We start from the raw sequence: 27,433 nt of genomic DNA, 5'->3' as shown, positions 1-27,433 counted from the left end.
GCATCTCAGCATCTCCAGGGCACCTGTTCCCACATATAATAGAAGCTCAGTAAAGGTGTGTTAAATTAACAAATGTGACAGTGTAAGAGATGGATATATATATATATATATGCATTTATGTACATGTGTGAAAAACATGATCCAGCTCAGGGTTTACATTTTGTGGACTGCAATGTGTTTGCTATCAGAGGTTTCAGGAAGTTAGGGGAAGGAGGTGCAAGAAAAAAGGAATCATTCAAGAAATACTTAAGGGGAACTCTGTGAGCTTCTGGCAAGAAACTTTACTCTAGGGTTATAAAGACCACAGCTCTACCTGTAAAGAGTTCACAGCGCTGTGGGCACTGAGCAGGTAAGGACCTCACCCCCACCAGTGAGCAGAGATGTTAAAGTTAAAGCCAGATTAAGCCATGTGACTCCCAACTCTAAACTGCAGGGCTCTTTCCACTAGAACAGTGCCTTTCAAATGTTGAGTGGGCTTATAGTAAAAAACACATCCTGTAGCACTCCCCAGTACAGATACACATTTCTGATCTTTTTATCTTCATTCTATTCTATTTCACTGTTTTTCAATGTTCAGCCTGACACACTAAATTGGCTTATGACTCAAAGGTGGAAAAATACTGCTCTAGGAGATATATTTTTAATCTCTAGAGTTTTGATGTCAGATAGAATTCCTAATAGTTTTTCTCACACAATAAATGTGTATCCCAGCAAAAAAGGTAAAACACTATCAAATAATCAAATAACCCACAAGGACTAATGGAGTCATGCCAGCTGTCACTTGGGGAATGGGGGGAAGCTAAACCTAATCTCCATCCGCTTTCCCTAAAGCCACAAATACCCAATCTGAGGGAAAGAGTGTTTTCTGGGCAGAAACAAACTGGTGGCAAGCCTCCTGACACCCCAGCTCCCTTCCGCCAGACTATGGCCCAAAGACAATTATTCTATATAGAAATTCTGGGGGCACCTGGGTGGCTCAGTCGGTTAAGCGGCCGACTTTGGCTCAGGTCATGATCTCATGGTCTGTGAGTTCGAGCCTCGTGTCAGGCTCTGTGCTGACAGTTCAGAGCCTGGAGCCTGTTTCAGATTCTGTGTCTCCCTCTCTCTGACCCTCCCCCATTCATGCTCTGTCTCTCCCTGTCTCAAAAATAAATAAACGTTAAAAAAAAATTTTAGAAATTCTGGAGCTTCCACTTATAATGAATATTTTTTAAATGATTTTGTATAAGAGACTTTAACTAAAGGTGTTTGGATGGGGAACAATAAATTTATTAAAATAAGTGAATGGGGAGTGCCTGTGTGGCTCAGGTGGGCTCTTGACCTTGGCTCAGTTCATGATCTCATAGTTCATGAGATCGAGCCCTTTGGGCTCTGCACTGACAGTGTGGAGCCTGCTTGGGATTCTTTCTCTCTCTCTTTCTCTGTCCCTCCCCCACTCTCTCTCTCTCAAAAATAAATAAATAAACATTTAAAATAAATAAAGTGAACAAAAATTGCACTATTTTAAACACATTTTATGTAAAAAAAAAAAAAAAACCTCTGAAATTTGCCATGCTTCACTTAAATTGGGAGGAGGGAAGTGATTTATCCCAGATCTGAATAAAATATACAGAAGATCATTAGTTAAGCTAGTACCTCTTCTTGTTTGCTCTCAAAATATTAGGTCAAAGACAGTATACAACTTTTCCTCAACATGAGATGTTTGTACAGCATTTCCCATGAAAGGAAATGTGGTAACAACTACATCACTACCTAGTAGCAAGCTAGGGATGAACAAACTCCAATGTCCTCAGAGTTCTTTCAACAAATGTGTTCTCCTGGGGGTGCCTAGATGGCTGTCGGTTGAGCACCTGACTCTTGATTTCTGCTCAGGTCATGATCTCAAGGTTCATGAGTTCGAGCCCTACATCAGGCTTCCCACTGACAGCGCAGAGCCTGCTTGGGATTCTCTCTCTCCATCTCTCTCTGTCCCTCCTCCATCCTCTATCTCTCTCAAAAATAAATAAATAAACTTAAAAAAAAAAAGAAAAGAAAAGAAATGTGTTCCCCTGGAAAGTCACAAACAGGCAGAAAGACCAGAAAATCTCTTTCTCCATGTTCTGGGTCCACAGGCAGTACTCCAGCTCTAAAAATACAAACTAAGTATAAGAATGTTCATTCAAGTTCTTTGGCTGGCCTTGCCATTCACCATCCAAGAAGCAAGTCTGAGTTTAAAGCAGTAATTTTTGTGACATTTGCCTCAAATTAAAAGACAATTTTAGGGCACTTGGGTGGCTCAGTCAATTGAGCCTCTGAATCTTGGTTTCGGCTCAGGTCATGGTCTCAGCATCGTGAGATCAAGCCCCAACCCCCACATCAGGCTCCACTCTGGGTGTTGAGCCTGCTTGAGGTTCGCTCTCAAAAAAATAAAATAAATTTAAAAAAAATTAAAACACAATTTTATAAGACTTTAACAAATCCTCCTATCATCCCCAAAGAAATCTGTTTAGAACTATGTTCAGAAAAATATTCTTTTTATAAAGACAAAATGCATTTTTCCTAAGAAAAAGGAAAAAGCCATACTTACTATTTATCAGATCTATCCAATGGAACTTTCTCTGGGAATGGAAGTGTTCTGTGTCTGTGCTCTCCAATACAGTAGCCACCACCCACCTAATATAGAGCACTTGAAAGGTGATTGATGTGACTGGGAAAGTGTATTTTAAGGTTTTTTTTCATTTTAATTAATTTAAATTTAAATAGCTGCATTCGCCCAAGTACCTACCTTTGGGGTAGCTAGGTTAGATAATCAACAAAAGCAGCAGAGCTGGCTAACTCACTTGTCTTAGACTCAATGTCACAATTTGAAAAAATGATATTATACACAAATATTCAATCTCCAACTTCCCAATTAACATTTCATTACTTAATATTTAAGTTGTTCTCAGAAGTGTTTTTCAACAAAGTTTGGCGATTTCTATTCTGAAATATGAACATTTTAGATCTGCCGAGCAGAATCCCTTTGGCAGTGTTCAATTTTCTGTCTGTGAAACTTAAGCACAGGGAAAGGAAAAAACTGAATCCCACCTTCCTCTTGACACAAAGGGAAGAAATGGAATACATAATCCAGACAAAGGCTAATGTAACCTCTTTCATGGGTACATCTGCTCACCAATCCCCTGCTTATGTTGCTTTAGACCCAGCTGTGGCTTTCCACAAAAGTCATTTCTACATTTGTTTGACCTCTTGATTGTGTTTCCTTACGATCAAACCCTCTCAAAGCATTCTACCTATTGGAAAACCATTTAAAATATAAACACTAAAATATTCTATATTTAAATGGTTAGAATGCAGTAGCCTGAAGAGAACAGATGCTTCAGAGAGACTAAAATATGCAGATCATGCCAGGACCACTTTCCAAGCAGGTGGCAAAAGAAACTGCGCAGTTCCACAGTCAGCAAGGGAAAGACACCACAAGAAAATATCCTCAGAAATGCCTTGCAGCCATGCTGTGGCCAAAGGTTAACTCACTTTAACTTCAAGCAGCATCACTGCACTCACTACAATCTCAAGGTCAATGCCGATTTTTTTTTCAGCTTCTCATCATGCTAACCCTTATACACAAACAAGCCACACACACGGGCACAAACATTTCACTAATTTCATTGTGTTTAAGTAGAATGAACTTCTAGAACTCTAATCTATGAGTTGACTTAAAACTGGCCAACAAGTATACAATACAAAGAGCAAAGTCACCAGTACCACATATCATATTTGTGGAAGCTTAAAACTACACAGAACAAAGCGATTCTAAGACAGCAGTACTTCAGGTAAGAATTCAGCACCATAGTTGAGAACTTCATTTTTTCCCCCTCTACCACTACTACTGCTACCACAAGGTCCTAAAAGAGGACTAGAAGCTCACCTACTGTACCCAAAGGGCATGGGATCTCAACAAGACCCGTGACAGGGAAGCAATGCACACACTATCCCAGGAGCTTTGGGTCTTGCAGAATAATAAATAGCATTGCCAAAAGGAAAAAAGACTTCATCTGGGGCAACTGAGAGCACTCTGACCTAGCAAGAGTCCGTTGGACTCCATAAAAGCTATGTGTTGTCAGTCCTTTTTTTATGTATATGGATAAAATCTACAGATGCAGCCTGGGCAGGAAAGAAGGAGACAGAGAATTTAAAACGGGGAACTGCCATGCTGTGTGACCCCGAGAGCACCCTCATACCCTCCTCACTTTTCCAAGCTGTGAACTACAGACTCCACTGACCGCAGCATCTGCAGCATGATCTCTAAGGAAACTATACATTATAAAATCCTATGATAACAGCCTCAATGTCTAAGACAAGTGCTAGAAACCTCAATGCTTTTTTTTTTTTTCATCTTCGTAATTCTTAGGGGAAAAAAGTCAAATGAATATAATAAACAAAGAATTTTCACATCAGAGGCCCAAGTTCTCAAAGCACATAAGGCTTATAAAGAGAAAATAAAAATAAACGCTACTTCTCATTTAGTTCTTTAAAAGTCCACTTCAGAACAGCATTAATCTGGTTCCCCAAAATGCAATTTAAAGGCAGAAATATAAATCTACTTAAAGACACTCAGAACATAAATGAGTTTGGCATAGATAAAACTTAATTCTTATATTTAATATTCTAATACACATGTATGAGATTAAAATATAGATTCTAGTAAACAAAAGAAACATACATCACAGAAAGAAAGCCATGTTTTGCTTGACTCAAAATGTTAACACAATACTACATTAAATGAAAAAACTTATTAAACTATCTTAGCACAAATATGGCCCAGTCCTTTTTCTAAATTCCTAATGTGTTTATGGGCTAAATATGTTATCTCATTTTATAAGCCCTCAAGTCCTATATAACCCACTCCTATTCCTCTAGGTGAGCCTTGGCAGACCGGGTTGAATCAATGTCAATCACATTAAAAACATACTATTTAAGGAATTTATCAGGATGTAACTATGAAATTATACATCTGAAAATATCATCGTTCCTAAATTGGGATTCTGAAAAAAAAAAAAAAAAAACTCAATAGAATTGTTTTCTATTTATTTTTTTAATAGCCAAAGCATCAAGGCGTCTTCAACCCCAAATGTAATATATATTTAATCATGGCTCCTGACTTAGGCATAACATTATAAATTGTTTCATAGGCGTTAAACAAAAGTGCTCACACTCTTACCTGTATATCCAGCATACCATCCCCAAGAAGCCACCATTCCTAAAAGCCATTTATACATGAATCCTTCAATATACCAGAACCGCTTACTGTCCAGCAGTCGAAGGGGCTGAAGTACAATTACATAGCAGAGGTAGGATAAAAGAGCAACCAGGTTGTTGGCGACCATGAAGGCAAACCTCAACAGGGCTTTCACCAAGATCCAGCCCAGCCACGGAGCTTCTTCCAAAGTCACAGCCATTCTCACATGGGCGTCCGTCCTGTCTTTCTGAGGTGAAAGAAAAATTCATTTAAAAAGGAAAATGGATCATCCACATCCAAATAGTCACTAACACAGAAATCGCCTCCAGCACAAAAACACGAGAAAAATCGAGGGTCTAAGCTTTCGCGGTGTAGTACCTCGGTGATCTCTCCGGGAAATTCCAGAGGGGGGCAGAGAGCGAGGGAGGAGGAGCCGCACAAGGTCAAGGGAGCTGTTCACGGAGGCACAGGGTATGTCATAATATATTTAGCAAATGATAATACTATCCCCACTAACTAATCAGTGGCCGTCCCCGCACCGCGCCTCACTGCAGTCTGCTGTCTGGACTTTGGGGAAGAAAAACAGACCCACTTGCTTCAGACCCCCCTCAGTATTTCCAAACTGACGACACGAGTGAAAGGAGGCTGTTGCAGGGACCCGATCCCCTTTCCCAGCTAGGAGAACCTGGGTACCCGAACCACTACCATTCCTGCACATCGATCGTGCCTTAGAACGGTCTCTCGCCTTAGCAAAACGAGTTACGCTAACAATGTTCATTTGCGGCAAAGGGGTTTTTGTTTAACCTTTGACTCAGGGTGAAAAAAAGGAGAAGGGCCTAGAAAAGAGGGCAGGAAGGTGAGAGGAAGAAAGTGGGGGCTAAGACAGCGAAAGGAGGAAGGACGGGAGTAGGGGGAGGGGAGCAAAAGCCAGAAGGAGGTGAAGGCACGGGGGGCACAGATGAGAATGAAGTCCCGGACCGGAGGGCAGGCAAGCCAGGGATGATGTTAGAAGCGCGGAGGAAGAGGCGACGGCAGCGCTCGGGAGGGGGTGGGGGGGGTGCGGGGGGCGCCCGCCCGCAGCGGTTTCCGCGGCTGGGGTTGGGGTCGCGGCGGCGAGGGCGGCTAGCGCGCCGGGCTCACCTCGGCTGGCGCGGACGGCGGGCGGTGGAGCGCGGGGGCGAGCGGGGCCGGGGGCCGGCGGCCCGGGGCGCGGTGCTGCGCGGCGGCGGCGGCGGCGGCGGGTGTCCCCGGCCGAGGGGTCGCGGTCATGGACGCGGCGGCGGCTGAGGCGCGGCGCGAGCGGGCGCGCGGGCACCCTATAACCCTCGCGGCTGCCTGCGGACACAGGGACGGCGGGGACTCAGGGGCCGGACCTGTCACCGGGGCGGGTCCGGGGAGGCGGGCGGATGCCCCGCGCCCCCGCCTCCTCCTCGGGGCCTACCGCGCCCTCGTCCCTCATGCCGCCGCCGCCGCCTCCTCCCCGGACCGCACGACGACGACACCCCTTCCCCGCCCCCCCCCCCTCGGGCGCCGTTCCGGGCCCGGCGCCGCCGCAGCCCCGGGCCTGCGCCCGCCGAGCCGGAGGTTACCTCGGGCGGGCCGGGCCCCGGCCCGGGCTGCGGGAGCCAGAGGAGCCGGAAGAATGCATGGCCGGTGGCGGGGCCGGCGGAAGGAGGCGGCGGCGGGGCCCGGCCCCGCTCCGGCTGCGGCGCGGCCCGCGCCCGGTCCCCGCGGCGCTGAGACTCGCTCCCCGGGGCCCGGCCGCGTTCGCCGGGGTGGCGGGGAGGGGCTGCGGGGAGGAAGCGGCGGGAGCCGAGACTTCGGCGGAGCCGCCCCCAGAGCGCCCTCTAATGAAGGCTCGGCAGCCGCCGCCCGCGTCCCCGATCCCGCTGGTCCTCGGGTCCCGGCCCTTGGGGCTGCCTGGTCCCTAGGCCGGCGGGACCTCGCCGAGCCCCGTTCCCAGGAGGAGGGCGGCTGAGAACGGTCTGGTAAGGAGCAGCTATCCTTACACCACACGAGGAGTGCCGCGGTCCGATCGAGAGCCGCCTTTCAGACCACACGGCCGGTTCTCATTGTTAGCGCTCTCCCGCGTCGGACCAACCCATTACTGCCCAAACTGGGAAGCTGTCTCCTGGGAGGCTGGATGCCCTCTTTCCTTTCCTAATAAAACCCAGTTGCTCTCACGGCTTCTCTTCTGAACCTCCCCAGAGTATAAAGGTCTAGAGTTTAAAATCAATTCATCTTAAGGGTCAGAATTCCTGTTTCTGGAGAACACCCAGAACAGTAATGACAGTTCCAATCGCCCATCCACGTCCCCACCCCCATCCCCCTAAAGAAAAAAAAAAAAAAAATAGGAATCCAGTGGGAATGAGTGAGTGGTCTACCCAGAGACACTGAAATTTAGTTAGTCAAGGAGGGAAAAGCACTTAGGCAGAGCCTGCCACTGAATAAGTGCTCAAAAAATAGTGGCCATAGGTACCCCTGGGCAGACCAGGTCACTCCTGGGACACTGGAGCTGCATTCTGTTTCAAATTCTGGATGGCCATAAGGAGAATAGACAAAATGACCCAATGACCTGCCCACTTGAACATTCTCAAATGGCCTACCTAAATTTCAGCTTAAAAAAAAAAAGGGATGATATCCCTTAATCAAATTTGTTAATGGGTGGGGAGCAGTTTTTACATGTCCCTAAGCGAACTGCCACGTTTAAATCAGAATGCCACCTATTCTATTTTGATGATATTTGTTACTGTGTTTGCTTGGGACTCTCAACTATTTCTAATTCCCTCCTTGGTCCACAAATGAAAGAAAGAACATTCACTTTTATGCCGTATGAACGAATACCTTCTATTCCCATTCCCTCCATTCTATTCCCTCTATTCCCATGCATGAAAGCACAGAGCCTGGCTGAAAGAATTGATTAGAATTCCTTTCCACCTATTATTAATTTGTTTTATTTATAGATGTTATTTATCTCTTTCACTAATATATACAGTTGTGTGGGGCATAAAAAGGGGTAGACCCTATGAGAGAACTTTCCGTATAACATAGTAACATCTTTAAATAAATCTCGTGAGAGAAAAAATATTCATACTGTAAATTATTGTTGTTCAAAAGATACCATTATATTCTTTTTTATTCAAGTATAGTTAACATACAGTGTTATATTAGTTACAGGTGCACAATATAATGATTCAACCATTCTATACATTACTCATCCCAGTAAGTGTATTCTTAATCCCCTTCACCTATTTCACCCATCTCCCCACCCACCTCCCCTCAGCAACCACCCGTTTCTTCTCTGTAGTTAAGAATCTGGGTTTTGTTTGTTTGTTTGTTTGTTCCTCTGTTTTGTTCCTTAAATTCCACATATGAGTGAAATCATATGGTGTTTGTCTTTCTCTGACTGATTTATTTTACTTAGCATTATATCCTCTAGATCATTCATGTTTTCGCAAATGGCAGGAGTTCACTTTTTTATGGCTGAGTAATATTCCACTATAATATGTATCTTCTTCATCCATTCATCTATGGATGGACATATGGTTGCTTGCTTCCATATCATGGCTATTGTAAACAACGCTGCAATAAACATGGGGGTGCATAGATCTTTTTGAATTAGTGTCTTTGTTTTCTTTGGGTAAATAAATACCCAGTAGTGGAATTGCTGGATCATATATGGTAATTCTGTTTTTAGTTTTTCTAGAAACTTCCATATTGTTTTCCACAGTGGCTGCACCAGCTTGCATTCCTACCAACAATGCGTGAGGGCTCCTTTTTCTCCACAGCCTTGCCCGCGCTCATTATTTCCTATGTTTTTTAGTTTAGCTATTCTGACAGGTATGAGGTGATACCTTACTGTTTTGATTTGCATTTCTCTGTTGATTAGTGATGTTGAGCATCCTATCATGTGTCTGTTGGTCATCCGTATGGCTTCTTTGGAAAAATGTCTACTCATGTGCTCTGCCCATTTTTTAATTGGACTGTTGGTTTTCTTGGTGTTGGGTTGTATAAGTTCTTTTTTATATATCATTATATTCTTAAGTGAATAAGATAGGTAAGGCATGGATTCTATTGATTTATCCCATTCAGGATTCCTCATATGCTGGTAAACACTGGCTGACACTTAATATGTACAATGGGATTTATACTTGGTTCCTGGATCACTGAGAATCTGCCAGAGCACAGATACACCAGCACTTGCTACTATGTAATTAGTACTAGCCAGCCAGGCCCAGAAAAGGTCCAGAGGTTGAGCAGGACCTTGAATAGTGGGTCTCAAACTTTAGTATGCAAAACACCTTGGGATGTCTATTGAAAGGATAGATTCTTGGACCTCACCCCAGAACATGTTACTACTTCCAGAGGGGTCTGGAGCCTGCATTTTGAAAAGTATCATAGGTAATTCTGATGTGGGTAATATGCAGACCTTACTTTAAGAAAACCTGACCTAGTGGTATCCTGAGATAATTACATTCTTTTCTAGACCCTTCATAATTCTACATTATTTGATCGTATCTCTTCTGATCTGTATTAGTCAGCTTTGGCTGCTATAACAACGTACCACAGACTGCAGAGCTTAGACAACAGAAATCTATTTTCTCACAATTCCGGAGGCTAGGAGGTTAAGATCAAGGTATTGGCAGGGCCGCACTCTCTCTGGGAAGGAAGTTCCTTCCCAACAGGGTTGCTTTCTCCTGAGGCCCTTCTCTCTGGTTTGTAGATAGCTGCCTACTTCCTATGTCTTAACACGGTTGTTGCTGTGTGTGCACATGTGTCTGATGTCGGTCTATTTCTGTGTATCTCAATCTCTTCTTATAAGGACACCAGTCACATTGGATTAGGGCCCACCCTAATAACTCCCATTTTAACTTAATTACCTCTTTAAAGGCCCTCTCTCCAAATGCAGTCACATTCTGAGGTCCTGAGGGCTAGGGCTTCGATTATGAGCTTTAGGGGACACAGTTCAGTCATAACTGTGTCAGTTCAGTCATAACATCATCCTTCTGCTGTTTATACTGCAGAATTTTGCTGTTTAAGTAGCTCCTTATGGAAGGGATGTAGAAGCCCTAATTCTGATTATTTTAACTGTTCTCCTCTTGACTGGCTCCTGCCTCATTAGACTTTTCTTGAAGTTAAGCAAACAAAGCAATACACCATATTCCAAGTGTAGATATACCCTGGTCTTTTGTTGTCCAGGGTGAATAAAAGGGCTTATTTTTCTAATCGCAGCACATTCAGTTTCAAGCCAATTCAGTACCTACAATGGTTAGGAATCTGCATTTGAGCTGACTTCAGGGAACAATATCAGATGATGCTTTATTTATTGTATTTCAGAGTTCATTCTAGATATAAAATACCTACCTACGTAAACCTTTTCTTTCCCCTGTCGCCTTTCAACCCACTTAGGTACCCTCCTGAGATGTTTTTTGGTTTTTTTTTTTTTTTTTTTGGTAGCTTATTTCCAACATAGCACAGGCAGCCAGATGTATAAATGCTTTGAATGACTGTAACAAGAAGTTTGAGAAAGCCAGTTATTCTAGAGGGATCTGTAGAAAGCAAGAACCTTCCTCAATAGCTCCCTGCTACCTTAGAGCTATGTTTATCAAAACACAAACATTAAGTCAAGAATTTGAGAGCCTTCATATATCCTCCAATAGGGGAAAGGGGAGAACAGACGCCACCCTATATGTGGCTATAGCCACAGGCCTTATAGTTTCGGTTTCAAAAGCCCACATTTGGACCACAAGAAGATGGTCCGTTGGAGGAGAAATATGACTTCTTACATTTCCAGGAGTCTCCAGACACTTTAAAACAATCTAACCACAACATCTCAGAAGGTTTGATTCCACCTGTCTGGTCCACATACACCTAACAAACTAGGTTATAACCAGGAAGGGACTCCCTTGGGCAGAAGAATCCCCCCGGGCTCTCTCTTTTCCTAGTAGCAATTACAAAAACATTTCACCTTCCCCGGGCCGCTCTCTGCACTGGAGCCCCTGTGACTATTTCCTGTCTAAGGGGAAGCCCCGTAGGCAGTGTTATAAGTGTAGGATGACTTCGCATGGTTCCTCCCCATCACCAGAGTTGTAAACCAGGCATTGGCACCCCAAGAGAATCAAATTCTGACAGCTGTCGGCTTTAACTTCAAATCAAAAGGGAAATATATATATCAATATATATATTAATATACATATAAAATATATTTTTTTCTTTTATATTAGTGTCAGTAATCATTTTATATAAAATGTATTAGGGATTATAGCCTTAATATTTTTTAGACAAGTTGGGTCAAATCATCAAGACTTGACTGCAGCTTGATGTAAGTCATTTCAGCAACTTTTTATTAACAAGGTTGGCCCTAAACAATATTGTGAAGTAAACAATTCTCTCTTCTTGTCTGCACCCCTCTCCTTTTCAACTTCCTTCCCTTTTCCCCTCTTAATACTAAAATGGTCCCTAGTTTCCAGAAGGCACTGAAGACCCTGCCCAAGAACCCCCATACACCCACACCAGACAACCCTCCACGCTGGAACTTTCTTTCTTACCTGTCCAACATTTCATTTCCTTGTTTCAGCCCTGTCTTTCCTACCTAGTGTGGTAAACTAATCCCTGCTGAGCTGCTCGTGGCTACATGTTCCCTCTTCCTAAAGTCTGAACACTTTATAAAGTTCCTCCTAAAATCCCCTGAGCCTTAATTCATGTGCAGTGGTAGATTCTCAGGTACTGTAGTAGATGAGTATTCTTGTAAGATATTTTGGAGAAGGCTATTTCAGCAAGTTCTTCTCCTGACAAAACCTAGGAAGTCATGTAGTACATCTATGAATAAGACAGATTCAGATTTAAAATCGTATTTTCCTGGGGCGCCCGGGTGGCTCAGTCCGTTAAGTGTCTGACTCTTGATTTCAGCTCAGCCCCGCCTCCTGCTCAGCACTGGGTGTGGAGTCTGCTTAAGATTCTCTCTCTCCCTCTGCCCCTCCTCTGCTCACATGCTTTCTCTCTCTCTCTCTCTCTCTCTCTCTTAAATAAATAATTTATAAAATTGTATTTTCCTAACATAAGAGCCAAAATAATGATGTTATTGCTGATTATGTTAGAATGGTAATAATAGCTGATGTATCGATCACTTTCTACATTCCAGGCCCCGTTCTCAATGGCATACCTGAATTAATTCATTCAGTCTTCACAAAGACCTTATAAGAACCGTATTGTTAGACATATTTTATGGATGGAGAGATCAGACGGTCTGCCTGGAAGGTGGCAGGGCTGAGACTTGATTTCCAGTTCTCTTGATGGGTTCTCAGGCTCCAGAGCCCATGCTTCTGACCACACACTATACTGCCTCTCCAAGAGAGATTGGTGGAAAATCTCTTCTCCACTGAGAGAGAGAGAGAGGAAGTTTCACAGATGCTACTCTTTTCCAGTCTCACCTCTTATCACTCCCTTCTGAGCCGTCCCCTGTTTTGTGTTTCCTGTCCCCCCCCCCCCGCCCACCGTACTCTATTATTCTAGCCATGCTAAGGTTCTCACCCTCTTGAAAGGATGCACAGTGCAACTTTGCACATACAAGTTCATGCATTTTTTTGTTCACGCTCTTCCCTTCTCTGCATCCACTTGATTATATTCATCCCTTGTGGTCCAGCTAAGATATCAAACAGTCTCCCACCACTTCAGAATTCATTGCCTCTTCCTCCATATGTATGCTTCTGCCTCAGTGCTTACTACCTTCTAACAAGCCTGGATAGTTTATATTTCAGGATCTCTGCTCAGGTTAAGAGTTCTACATCATCTTTCTTATTATTTTCCTGGTGTCTAGCTTAGTGCCTTATATATGGTAGGAAATGAATTAAAAAAAATTTTTTTTAATTGGGGAGGAGAGGGACAGAGGGAGAGAGAGAGAGAGAAAGAGAGAGAGAGAGAGAGAGAGAGAGAGAGAGAATCTCAAGAAGGCTCCATGCTCAGCACAGAGCACAATACAGGGCTTGATCCCATGACCCTGGGATTGTGACCTGAGCTGAACTGAAATCAAGGGTTGTTTGCTCAACCAACTGAGCCGCCTAGGCATCCTGGAAACAAATTTTTTAACTCAATGTTTGTTTGATTTATTCATATTAAATACTTTCTTTTAGGGGGGTGCCTGGGTGGCTCAGTTGGTCGAGGATCTGACTCTTGATTTCAGCTCAGGTCACAATCCCAGGGTCTTTGGATCGAGCCTCTCATCAGGCTCCATGCTTAGCATGGAGCCTGCTTGAGATTCTCTCTCTCTCTCTCTCTCTCTCTCTCTCCCTCTGCCCCACTCCTCATCTCCCCTACTCATGCGTGCTCTCTCTAAAAAAAAAGTTTAAATAATTTCTTTTTTTTTAATCGACAAATAGGATGGTGACATCATCATTATCATCCAAACCAAGCCAGAAGAAATAAGATTGCTAATACTTCATTCCAAAATGTATTTCAATCTTTTAAACATGATTGTTTCAGTAATATTTAGTAACTACAAGTACTTCAACTGAATCACGGACTATGCAAAAGAATATTTCTTTTATTCTAAAATAGCATCCTTTCTCTATTCTCAAACTATCACCTATTCGCAATGCATCCTACATTATGTGGTCGTAGCGTTTTCCTTAAAGTACCATATTTAACATTGCATTTTCCCTTTCAAGTTTTGACAATGTCTCTCAGCGTCATAACAAATCTAGTCTGAATGTCTCTATCTGATTTACCTCAGGGCCTTCAATACCCAGTCCCTCACTCCTTCTAGACTTTATCAGCCAACGGGTCACGCACACCAGTGGGTTTCACTTAGGTTCACGTGGCAGAGCCTGGTGCTGCGAGGGCGGCCTCCGTTTACCCTACATTATTATGACCGTTTTTAATGAGTGCCATACAGTTAAAGGTTGGGAAACACTGTCAGATTCCACTTCAATTCTCGTTTACTTCCACCCAGCCTGCTCTGCTTTTAAACGAGCACATCCCGTAGCTGCACTTTGTGGCTGCTCTGCATACCTAGAATACCGTCCTTCTTTCTTTCGGACCATCTTTGAACAACCACGGGGAGTTTGTCTTCTTGTCCAGGACTCCAGAGTCCCTTCTCTGATTTCCTACTGCATTCACCCAGAACACTTCATGGTTTTGACTCAATTCTTTGCTTTCACACATTCCTTCTGCATGCGTGTCACAGTGGATAGCCACAGTTAACCGCCCACTTGGGAGCCTGCACTTGAAAGAGGTCTCAGCGTTCAAACCGCACAGAGTCAAGAAGTTCCAGGTGCACGGTCTTGTGGTGCTCCGCCTCAGAGTGCCAACAAGTACCAGCTGCTCCAGCTCATCTCTGTTGGTCTTCGTAGCTGTATCCTTTCAATTGCTCTGTCCTTCCAAGCTCTGCCTTCCCCTGTAAAGCCGGATCCACTTTCTTCAGCCTCTCTAGACCCTTCCAAAAGCTGAGTCTTCTCAATGTCCTGGGTTCCCCTTAGTTTCCGCAGAAGACTTCTTTCTCCACGGTTACCTGAGTCCCAGCTCGGCAATTTCCCGGGACTCTGTGCACAGAATTTCCCAGCACTGATTTATTTCTGGAAGCAGAATCCTGACTAGCTGCTCTGAACTACCTTCTTCTCCCTTCCTCTGCCCTCACCTCCATCCTCAGGAGACCCCCTTGAATCTCATCTCTAGCTTCCTTTCACAACTCCAAGACCTACCATGGACAAGAAGCTCCTAACTTGTTCTGGAATCTTTGATCCCATAAATATCCAATGTTTCTAGGCTTTCCCACAAATCAAAAAAAAAAACAAAACGAAACAAAAAAAACCTACTGGAGCATCTACATTCTGGTGTGTGTGGGGAGTAGAATTTAGTGATGTCTGATAAGGAAGAGGAATTTCCCTGTAGAAAAGAAACACAGGATAATTTCACTTATGAACAGGGGAAATAAGGTGTGGAGAAATGATGTGGCTTGTTCATCATAGAGTGTATCAGAAATAGAGCTAGGGTGTCCTTATGGGGACTAGTTTCTCCTGGTTGACCCAGGACTTTCATGATTTTAGCATTCAAAGTCCACATCCCAGGAAACTACTCAGTCCCGGAAAATGGCTGATGACCATATGTGGTCTCCTGACCCCTGGGTCCCCAAGCAGTCCCTTTAGCAGGTTACAGAGGCCCAGCTTCCCTACCCACCCTACCTTTTCTCTATTATACCTGCTCCCTGATGAGCTGATACACCAGAGGTTAGTTAACAAGCCATTCAGGGCTGATAGCATGTTTAATGTTTCCTTGAAAGCATATTACTTGTCCTTACCAGGGTTAAATTTCCCTCTCTTAGCCAAGTCTTCTGCGATGTAGCTTGGCTCTTTCTGTGGTTCTCATCAGCTTAAATCCTAAAGGGTTTGAACAAAAAATTTCACTCTGCTGATAATCCAGCTGTGTGTTTAAAGTTAATTTGTTATCTTGAGGACTAAGCCTGTTGGCTGAGACCCTGTTGTAATGAAAATTATGCCACCTTGAATTTCTCCAGTGCTTTATAGTCAACAAAGTTCTTTCTCTCTCTCCGCCCCCCCCACCTCTCATTCTCTCTCTCTCTCTCTCTCTCTCTCTCTCTCTCACACACACACACACAGGCACACACATGCACACACATCTTATTGAATGCTAACAATAACCCCTTGAGGATAGGCAGGTACTTATTGGTTGAAAGAAGTAAGAAGGGTAAGGAAAGAATTTCCTTACAAGTAGTTTCCTCTTGAAATGTCTTTAAGAAACATTTTATAAAACACACTTTCAGATCCTTTGTTTCTTTCAAACTTCATCTTCCAAGCATAAACCAAAATGGAGATCTAAATTGTTTGCAATCGTTACTTACAATAGCCAAACGATGGAAGCAGCCCAAGTGTCCAATGACAGATGAATAGATAAAGAAGATGAATGGATAAAAAAGAATGAAATCACGCCATTTGCAAAACCATGGATGGATCTGGAGGGTACAGGACATAATGCTAAATGAAATAAATCGGTCAGAGAAAGACAAATACCCTATGATTTCACTCATATGTGAAATATAAGAAACAAAACAAATGAGCAAAAGAGAAAAAGAGAGAGGCAAACCAAGAAACACACTCTTAATTGTAGAGAACAAACTGATGGTTACCAGAAGGGAAGTGGATGCAGAATGGGGGAGATAAATGATGGTGATTTAAGAGTACGCTTATCATGATAACAAACCAACAAAATTTTACAAATGAGTAGAAACACTTTTCTCTGCTCATGAATTGTTTGACTAGTTCCCCTAGAAAAAATTAAAAAATAATGTTAAAACATTGTCTGGAATCAGTTGTTGGCCACCACACAGCTTTGAGAAAGCCCAGAGTAGGGCTGGGGTGGGGGGTTGGGATCCTGGACCAGCTTCTCCCTCCCAACACAGCCACCAACAGGCCCTGGAGTTAGGGTCGCACCTTCTGTCACCAAAGCCTGGCAGGCCCTGCTTCTGTACCCCTTCCCTCCCGGAATATTGCTTCTGTGGGGAAACGCAAACTGATAACCTTCCCCTGAAATACTACCTGACTGTAAATTAGGAACTGTCAATAAAGAACATCTCATCATTTGGTTTCCTATTGTGTAATCTTGTAGACACAAGTTCCTGTTTTAAGTACCATGAATCAAACAAAGCTCTGGGCAAAAGTGATGCTAAAATGCTGCCTCTTCAAGTATGAGATTTTAAAAATTTAGTGCTGTTCAATTCATATTAATTATATGGCTTAAATTCTTACATGAGGCTTTGGTAAAGTTTCGGTAACTCTCTGTTACACTGAATTAAATGACATTCAACCACCAGCTTATTCTCCTCAGGGGATTTTGTATACAGTAAAGTCTGGAATTAAAAAGCCCCAGGTGATTCTTATGGTTGGGCACGTTTAAGAAACACCGAAAGAGAGTAGGTACCATTTTGGAAGAATCTCATCCTTAGACTAAAACCCTTTATAATGGCATATGAGGCTCTGTAAGACCAGCCTCTCCAGCCTGTCCCATGCAAGGCCCCCCCGGGACTCACCAATCCAGGTACGCTGGCTTCATCTTATTTACTGGAACCCATTATGCACATTTCCACCTCAGAGTCTTTGCTTTTCATTTCCCTGTGGGGAAAGTACTTTCTGCTTCTTTTCCCTTAGTCAAATCAGGTTCATCTTTCATATCTCAGCTTAATCCTACGTCATTACATTAGGACCCCCACCCTGACACAAGTCTCTAGACATTCTGTTCCTCTCCCTCATAGTAGTTAACCACAGTTTGTCATATAATTGATCACTAGTAGCTTAATGTCTGATTCTCACACCAGGCTGTAAATTCTGTGAGGGCAAGAATCATGTGTGTTTTGTTTATCATTGTGGCTTTAACCCCCAGAATGTGCCTGGGACAGAAAAATGGGCTCAGTAAGTAGCCGCTTCAGTTCCATTGTTCATGCCATTGGCTAGATTTGAGATTTTTGGAGCATTTCTCTGTTTCTAGTCTATTCTTCTTCCAAGCCATGAGGTCCACTACTGCCATGCTAACCTTCTAGATGTGGATAACCTCTGAATGTCCACAGCTGTCCCCGTGTCCCATATTGGCCTGTCAAAATCCCCAGATATAATTAGAGTGCATTTATGAAGAATGTACTGTGCACAGTGCTAGATGCTTTATATAGTCCATCTAATTTGCTCCTCACAACCACCCTTGAGGAATGTTATCTTGATTTCACATGTGAGAAGGGAAAGGCTTAGAAAGATTAGGTAACTAATCTACTGAGGTCATAGGGCTTATAAGAAGTGAAACCAGGATGGCAACCTGATGTCTAAACTCTTGCATTCTTGACTTTCAAGTACATGTTTTATTCATTAGAATCAGGTTTGGCTGTGCATGACAGAAAAGCCCAAAGTACAGTAATGGTAACTTAAGGAAGACATAAAATTACTTCTTTCTCATGTTAAAGAGATCAGAAGAAAGTAGCCTGGGGTTGTCACTCTAGTAGTTACATGATCTCATTTTTCTCTAAGGCTCACATACTGGCTGCTGTATGGAAAACTAAGTGTAGGAAGATAGAAACCAGTAAGATTATTGGGGTATCCAGGTGAGAGAGGATGGTAGCTTGAGTTCAGGTGGTGGCTACGGAGTTGAGAAGAAGAGACATTTCAGAGAAGCTTAGGAGGTAAAGTTGGCAGGGCATAGTGAGAGGTTGTAAATGCTATTTGCAAGACTACATGGATTAACTCAAGTGTAAAAGTCAAATCTGAACTTTAAATTCCGCATAGGACTAGTCTAATGACACTGTTCTAAGCACTGAAACACTAAGGTAGACCCAGAGGATATCATCCCAGCCAAAGTGTAAACTATCTGGCCTGGGCCTTTGTTACAAGAAATCAAAGACTATAAAGAAAAAAATTATAGCTCCTTAACTTGCTGCCTTAAGCGAGAGCCTTCGATCAAGGTGTTCCACAAGGAAAACAGTCTTCTTTATAGCCTGTGAACCACACCTCATCCCAAATAGACCTGCTGTCAGTGAAGCCAGGAGCTCTCGTACCTGGAGTTGCTCTAAAATGTTTTCCTCCTACTAAAAAGTGGTCTAATAGTTACCATGAACTACTTACCTAGGTTTTGTTGGTATGGAACCGTGCCTCTCGTGGTATTTCCAAATAATCATGTGCTTCTGTCTCCTTTCTTAATTCATATTTCTTTTTTTTTTTTAATTCCCCATGCCCCTCCCTGCCTTCTTAACTCCTATTTCTAAACTGAAGATATCTAAGCAAATTATTATCAGGATTGTCATTGTGGCTTTATGATAATTTTAACATCCTTTGCAAGTTGTCGCGTCTTTTTAGGAGCAAGAGGAAACAGTATATAAAACGTATTTGTTGCTGCTCTCCTTTTGGTACCAGAAAAAGAATTGATGGCTTTAGAAATAAGAGGTGAGGACTGTGAACGGAGCAAACGATGATGAAACAAGCTTGATGTCATAGAATCAAAATTTACACTTAAACACAGCTCTGCTATGTCTTTCTCTCATTTATACTTAACCTCAAGTGTCTAATAAACCTGCAGAAATTTCTTTTTTTTTTTTTTTTTTTTTTAATTTTTTTTTTTCAACGTTTATTTATTTTTGGGACAGAGAGAGACAGAGCATGAACGAGGGAGGGGCAGAGAGAGAGGGAGACACAGAATCGGAAACAGGCTCCAGGCTCTGAGCCATCAGCCCAGAGCCTGACGCGGAGCTCGAACTCACGGACCGCGAGATCGTGACCTGGCTGAAGTCGGATGCTTAACCGACTGCGCCACCCAGGCGCCCCCAGAAATTTCTTTTTATACATGTACAGTACATAAGTGTTTTCTTTTCAAAGTAATAATTAGCATGCCTTAATATTATTAAAGTATACCCTCTAGGAGCCCAATTATTTTACTTGGCTATATTTAGCAGTTTTAAGTTAATTTCATTACAAAAGCACTAAAAATAAGGTTAATGAAAAAATTCTGAAATCTTACAAAGGTGGCCAAGATGAGTTGAGATGGTCTGGGGGTCAATTGTGTGTGTGGAAGAGGCAGGCATGTTATTCTCTCTCTCTTTTAAAGGTAACAATGAATTCTGCCTCTATCCCCAATGTTGCTCGATTCAGTCAGAAAAGCTAAAAGGCAGCCTTAGCATTTAGCAGCTCCAAGGATGCATACTTAGGGATTCTGTAGCACCTACCCACCACCAACGCACTCTCAGACTCTCCTTGGGCCTTGTCAACACCCAAAACTGCTTCAGTTATGATATCTTAAGCTCCATTGTTCCAGCCTCTGATCATGACCTCCTGTCCTTCCAGCTCTGTCCATCCCTCCCAAATTGGAACCCCCCACTCTTCCCTTGTCCCCCACTCCCTCTCTCACTGAGCATCTCTCACCTCATTTATCACTCCAACTAGTACCCTCAACTTGCCCTCCTGGTCATATTCTTATTACACCTGCCCTGCAAAACCAGGGATGGGCCCTAAATCCATTTTTTGTCCAACCCATATTGACGATATTGGGCTCAGTGGGAAAAAAAGCACACAGCCCAGTACAATATGGCATCCGGACTCAATCAGGCTCTCTGAGCCACTTGGAAATCCTTTCGTATATCCATGATCAGCTTCCGTACTATCTGTTTCATTTCTTTTTTTTTTTTTAATGTTTTTTTTTATTTTGAGGGAGAGAGAGGCTGTGGAGGAGGGGTAGAGAGACAGGGAGAGAATCCCAAACAGGCTATTTGCTGTCAGCCCAGAGCCCAATGCAGGGCTTGATCCCAAGCACTGTGAGATCAGGAGCTGAGCCAAAATCAGGAGTCCAATGCTTAACTGACTGAGCCCCCTGGGCACCTCCATCTGTTTCATTTCAAACACAATACCCTCTTTACCTTAAACTTCTAATTTGCATTCTCTCCCCTGAGTCTCAGCAGAAGGCCTTGCCGTCTCTTTACACCCCAACTGGAAACCTATCTGCAGCCACCTTCAAGCGCTTTTGATCTACAGAGCTTTTAATTCATGTTTCTCAGGCTCAATAAGTGAAAGAGTTACTAGGAATTTCCTCATTTTGTGTTACTATTTTTAAAACATTAAACTTATAAGCAGTGAAGAGTACCTACCGAGCAACTGCTCTTACTGAGAGGAAAGGAAGAAAAAACACAGACCTGAGGTCCTTTATGAATGTATGGATATAAATATATGGTCATATATACAAATATATGGGTATATATAGGCACATATAGATGTCAAACAGCTTCATTGACTACAAGTCACATACCATATAATTCGCCCATTTAAAGTGTTGAACAGTTTTTAGTATATTCACAGAGTTGTGCGACTATCATCAAAATCAATTTTAGAACATTGCATCACCCCAACTAAACCCTGTATCTATTAGCGGTCATTCCCTCATTTCCCTCCAAACTACCAGCCCTAGGAAATGGCTCTTCTATTTATGTCTCTATGGAGTTGCCTCTTCTAGGCATTTTATATAAATGGAATCACATAGTGCATGGCCTTTTGTGTTTGGCTTCTATCACTTAGCAGGATGTTTTAAGGTTCATCCATGTTGTAGAATGGATTGGAACTGTGTTTCTTTTTATCGCCAAGTAATATTCTATTGTCTAAGTAATACCACATTGTATTTACCAGTTCATTAGCCCGTGGATGTTTGGGTTGTTTCTGCTTTGGGGCTATTATGAATCATTGCTGCTATCACCATTCATGCACAAGTTTTTGCATGGACATGTGTTTTCTGTTCTCTTGGTTATGTTCCTGGGGGTGGAATTGCTAGGTCATATGGTAACTCTGTGTTTACCCTTTTGAGGAACTATCAGTCTGTTTTTCAAAATGGCTACACCGTTTCACATTCCCATCAGCAATGAATGCGTAAAGGTTCCAGTTTTTCCACATTCTCATCAAAACTTGCTATTTTCCCTCTTTCTGCTCCTAGGCATCCTAATGGGCGTGAGGTAATATCTCATTGTGGTTTTGATTTGCATTTTCCTGATGTTTAATGATATTGGGTATTTTTTCATACACTTATTGGCCACTAGTATCTATTCAGACACTTTACCCTTTTTACATTGGGTTGTCTTGTTATATTCAGGTTGTAAGAGTACTTCACATATTCTAAATACAAGTCCCCTACCTGATATATGATTTGCAAGTATTCTCTACCGTCCTGTGGATTTTCTTCTCGCTTGCTTGATGGCAAAGAACAAAAATGTCTAATTTTGATGATGTGACATTTATCTATTTTTTGCTGTTGTTGCTTGTTCTTTTGGTGTCATATCTATGAAACCATGGCTTAATCCAAGATCTCAAAGATTTACACCTGTGTTTTCTTCTAAGAGTTTGAGCTCTAGCTTCTCCAGTTTGAGCTAATTTTTGTATGAGATGTGAGGTGGGGGGTCCAACCTCATTCTTTTGCATGTGGCTCTCCAGTTGTCCCAGACTATTCTTTCTCCAGTGGATGGCCTTGGCACCCTTGTCAGAATCAATTGATTATAAATGTGAGGGTGTACTTCTGGACCTTCAATTCTATCTATTGATCTATATGTCTCTACTTATGCTAGTACCATATTGTCTTGATGACTATAGCTTTGTAGTAGCTTTTGAAATTGGGAAGTGTGAATCTTTCATCTTCACTTGTCTGTTTCAATATTGTTTTGATTATTTTGGGTCCCTTGAATTTCCAGAAGAATTTTAGGATAAGCTTGTTGATTTCTGAAAAAACAACAACTGGGATTTTGATAAGGATTGTGTTGCATCCAAGGTGTCCTGAGGAGTATACAATATATATTTTTTAATGTTTTATTTATTTTTGAGAGAGAGACAGAGCATGAGCAGGGGAGAAGCAGAGAAAGAGGGAGACACAGAATCTGAAGCAGGCTCCAGGCTCTGAGCTGTCAGCACAGAGCCCAACATGGGGCTCGAACTCACGAACTGCAAAATTATGACCTGAGCCGAAGTTGGACACTTAACCAACTGAGCCACCCAGGCACCCTGGGACTTGGGAGGTGGGGGGAGTGTCCATATTAAGTCTCTATTTGTTTAGATCTTCTTGAATTTCTTTCAACAGTATTTTGTAGTTTTCAGAGTATAGGTTTTATATGTCTTTATTAAATTTATTCCTAAGTATTTTATTTTTGATGCTATTGTAAATAGAAATGGTTTCCTAATTTCATTTTCAGATTTTTTTTTATTGTGGTATATAGAACACGTTTTTGTGTGTGTATTAATCTTGTATCCTGGGACCTTGATGAAATCATGTATTAGCTGTAATAGTTTCTTTGTGTGGATTCCTTAGGGTTTTCAGTAGATAAGATCATGGTCACCTGCCACCTGAAGGTTCTTAGGGATGACAACAACTGCACAACGTTAGGACTAAGCTGGAGGTGGATCTTCAATCCCTTCAAAATAGAGATGTGTTTTTTGCTGGAAGTTCTTCATTATTCCAGTTAGAAAGGATGAGTCCTCAATTACAAAATTCACCACTAATTCTTTACACATTACATTTCAATTAATGCAGCTGAGAAACACAGTTTTGTTTTTTGACCACAAGGGTTGCACTTACCCATCTATGAAAATACATGAGATCATGACTGCAAACAACTGTCAGTGTTTATCTTTTTCATTCAGAATGCAGCCTGATTTCATAGAAAGACCTCCTTGGATTTAGAATTGGAAGGCTGGTTTTTAGTCCAGCTCTGTCCATATAAGCAGTGCTGTTACAGGGTTATTGTTGAGAGTCCAGGGAGGGGCCAGCTGCTTCCTGGGCCTTTCTTCTGTAGGGATTGAGCCTTAGCGAGGTGGCAGTGCCCTGGACCAGAGGAGGCAGGGCCAGCTGTGCAGTTTCCTTGGGAAATACCTACCTCTTTTTAGTCACGGCATTTCCCTGGTTTCATCAGGGATAATTCCTGATGATAATTTTTCTTAGTCTAAAACTATTATTGGGGCACCTGGGTGGCTCAGTCAGCTGAGCGTCCAACTTCGGCTCAGGTCATGATCTCACAGTCCACGAATTCGGCCCCGCGTTGGGCCCTGTGCTGGCAGCTCAGAGCCTGCTTTGGATTCTGTGTCTCCCTCTATTTCTCTGCCCCTCCCCCACCCTCTCTCTCTCTCCCCCCCAAAAAAAAAATTTTAAAAAGTTTTAAACTATTATGGCATTTCACCTCATTGAGGAAACCCTCTCAAGCTGAGAGTGGATCTGTTTTTGGTGAAGGTATTTCCAGACCTTCCCTGGCCTGGTACCTGTGGACTGAAGAAGATCTACATAATGGATGGGAAAGTCACAATAGTGATCTGGAAGAACAAACAGGCTGTGGCCTTATCTTAATCACAGAGCCAAGGCTTGTCACCAGGATGGAGAACTGGCAGGGGAACTTCCATGCCTTATCATAAGGCTCATTGCTTTGGCTGCATCACTGCGTCCTTCCTTAATATGCAATTAAGGACTGAATTTATAGGAGACAAACAACATGTCAGTTTTATGATAGCCAAAGCCTATAATCTGAACATGTGTTTTCCCAGCTGGGCTCAATAGCGTAGTGGCAAGAACGTGGCCCCACAGACAGTTTGTCCTTAGATTTTAAATCCTGGCTCCCTCTCTTAACAGCATGTGACCTTGGCAATTTACTTAGCCTTTCTATGCCCCTACTTCCTCATCTGTAAAGAGAGCAAATAGTAGTTCACAGAAATGATTGTGAGAATTGGAGAAAATATATACAGTCCTTACCATATGATAAGCACATAATACATTTTAGCTATTAGGTGCAGGAAGAGGAATATTCTTCTTCAAGGCATTTTGTTGATGAAGCTAAGAAAACTGTTTCAAGTCCATCCCAGTGGTGTTCAAACTAACAGTCACCAGGAATCACTTTTTTAAATGAAAATTCCCAGGCGCTACCCCCAGACTTTCCACTTCAGAAGTCAGTGGCAGGGCCCATGTGTCTGCATCTGTAGTGACACCTGTATTCCATCCAGTATTCTGATTCAGGTGATCCGTGGGCACTTTTTAAAATTACCTTTAACTGGGGCGCCTGCGTGGCGCAGTCGGTTAAGCGTCTGACTTCAGCCAGGTCATGATCTCACGGTCCGTGGGTTCGGGCCCCGCATCGGGCTCTGGGCTGATGGCTCAGAGCCTGGAGCCTGTTTCCGATTCTGTGTCTCCCTCTCTCTCTGCCCCTCCCCCGTTCATGCTCTGTCTCTCTCTGTCCCAAAAATAAATAAACGTTGAAAAAAAAATTAAAATAAATAAATAAAATTACCTTTAACTTTTAAAATATTTTTTTAAATGTTTATTCACTTTTTTGAGAGACAGAGACAGAGTGTGAGCAGAGCAGGGGCAGAGAGAGAGGGAGACACAGAATCCGAAGCAGGCTCCAGGCTCTGAACTGTCAGCACACAGCCCAACGCGGGGCCCGAACTCACAAACCATGAGATCATGACTTGAGCCCAAGTCAGACGCTCAACCGACTTTACCTTTAATTTTGATGTAACTTTAAGTTTACAGAAAAGTTGCAAAAACAGCACAAAGAACTCATATAGGCTTTACAAAGATTCATCAATTTTTATTTTGCTACCTTTACACTATTACTCTCTTTTTTCCTCTATTTGTCTCTATCTAGAAAATTTTTCTCTAAATCATTTGATAGTAGGTTATATATCATACCTCTTTGACTCTTTAAAACTTCAGTGTGTATTTCCTAAAAATAAGAATATTCTTGGGGCACCTGAGTGGCTCAGGTGGGTAAGCAACCGACTAAAGCTCAGGCCATGATCTCATGGTTCATGAGTTTGAGCCCCACATCGGGCTCCCTGCTATTGGTACAGAGCTGGCTTGTATCCTCTGTCTCCCTCTCTCACTGCCCCTCCCCAACAGCTCTCTCAAAAATAAATAAACATAAAAAAAAATTTTTTTGATGTTCTCTCTACGTAAGCACTGGTCAGTTAACAAATTCAGGAAATTTAACATTGATAAGATACGTTTATCTAATATACAATCCATATTCCAATTTTATCAATTGCCTCAATATGCCTTTTATCACAACTTTTTCTCCCCATACAGGATCCACTCCAGGGGCCACATACATATTGTATTTAGTGTGATATCTCTTTTGTCTCCTTCCATCTGGAACAGTGCCTGAGCCTATCTTTGTTTTTCTATGACATTGACATTTTTAAGCCAATTATCTTACAGAATATCCCTCATTGTGGGTTTGACTGATGTTTTCTAGTGATTAGATTTGGGTTATGTATTTTTGGCTAGAATCCTACATAGCTGATGTGTCCTTTTCAGAATATCTCCTCTAGAGGAGATACATGATACCCATTTGCTTCTTATTGGTGAGATAGACCACACTTATAGTAGCCACCTTCTGTTCCAAAGAGGCTTCAGAAGCTAAAGTGGTCAGAGAAGGGATCAGGACTTTTACTGTTCTGAATTTTCTGATTGTGGGTTTGTTAAAGGGCTTATCTGTCCATTGCCTAGGAACTTCAGAAGATCATATATTAAACACACTGCTGTTACATTCAAAACCAAATCCTATCTTTATGTTTAAACTTATACAGTTCCCTACCTCTCCTTTCCATTTCTTTGATTTTTGTTGTTGTTGTTGTTGTTTGTTTAAGTAAGCTCTATGCCCAACTTGGGGCTTGAACTCACGATCCTGAGATCAAGAGCCACATGCTCTATCAACTGAGCCAGCCAGGCACCACTGCACCCATTTAACTCTGGATCATGACTTCTGTGTTAATGCCGGTAATCTATGTGATGTATCATTTAACATAACGGGACACACCCGTGCTGGTGATGGTAGTTTGAGGCCAGTAGAGATAACTTAGTTTCTTGCATCACACACTTTACAATGACATATCAGCTTCCCCTTCGATGGTGTGCTTGAAAGTGCTCACTTATCCTTCCACTACCTCTAAAACACACTTAGGCATGAACTCTAACTGCTGTTTTACTCTATTACTTATGTTTTCATGTAAAAATCCCTGGGCTGCTCTCTCAGTATACCTACTTCATTGTAGACAATATAATTCTCTTGGCATGCATGCATGCATTCATGCATTCATTCATTCGTTCATTCTACAAGTAGTTTGAAGACGAAGAAAGACTATGCTTTAAGTCTTTAAAAAGCTGGCATTTCTTGAGACCCGCTCCACATCAGTCACCACGAAGTGCCTCACAGCCAGAGAGGAATATCTTTGTTGCTACCACTTTACGGACAAAGAAACAGAATTAAATAACTTACTTGACACCAAGCCACTAAAAAGTGATAGAACTAGGGTTTAATCCTAGGTCTAATAAGCTCTAAACATACTGTATATGGGTACCACCAATAGAATTGCAATGGTAGGGGCGCCTGGGTGGCTCAGTCGGATGTTTCCAACTTCAGCTCAGGTCATGATCTCACAGCTCGTGAGGTCGAGCCCTGCATCGGACTCTGTGCTGACAGCTCAGAGCCTGCAGCCTGCTTCAGATTCTGTCTCTGGCTCTCTCTGCCCCTCCCCAGCTTGTGCTCTGTCTCTCTGTCTCTAAAATAAATAAACATTAAAAAAATTTTTTAAATAAAAAAATTTTTTTAAATGATAAAATTGCAATGGTAAAGATAGAATGAGCAAATTAAGTTCACAAATTTCAGAATGTCAGAATTAGGTATGCCGGTCAACATTGAAAGGGCAACTTCATGTCAAATGAGAGGATTAC

At 42.5% G+C, this 27,433-nt stretch overlaps 1 protein-coding gene across 3 annotated transcripts in view; it reads right to left on the bottom strand.

The window, feature by feature from the left end:
• Positions 1–27,433, bottom strand: part of LPGAT1 (lysophosphatidylglycerol acyltransferase 1) — a 115,047-nt gene that overhangs the window by 70,247 nt on the left and 17,367 nt on the right. The window contains exons 1-3 of one of the 3 annotated variants that reach the window (XM_043568242.1): positions 6,805–6,996; positions 6,356–6,550; positions 5,198–5,462 (exon numbers count right to left, since the gene is read on the bottom strand). In XM_043568242.1, the coding sequence (XP_043424177.1) occupies positions 5,198–5,462; positions 6,356–6,484 (394 nt within the window). In that variant the 5' untranslated portion in view covers positions 6,485–6,550; positions 6,805–6,996. Of the gene's footprint in view, positions 1–5,197; positions 5,463–5,593; positions 5,611–6,355; positions 6,551–6,804; positions 6,997–27,433 lie in introns of those variants that run through there. The other 2 variants (XM_043568244.1, XM_043568243.1) reach the window with 2 other exon arrangements.

Source organism: Prionailurus bengalensis, chromosome E4 (assembly GCF_016509475.1).
Source record: "Prionailurus bengalensis isolate Pbe53 chromosome E4, Fcat_Pben_1.1_paternal_pri, whole genome shotgun sequence".
NCBI classification, from domain to species: Eukaryota; Metazoa; Chordata; class Mammalia; order Carnivora; family Felidae; genus Prionailurus; species Prionailurus bengalensis.
This window is presented reverse-complemented; position numbering and strand designations above follow the sequence as displayed.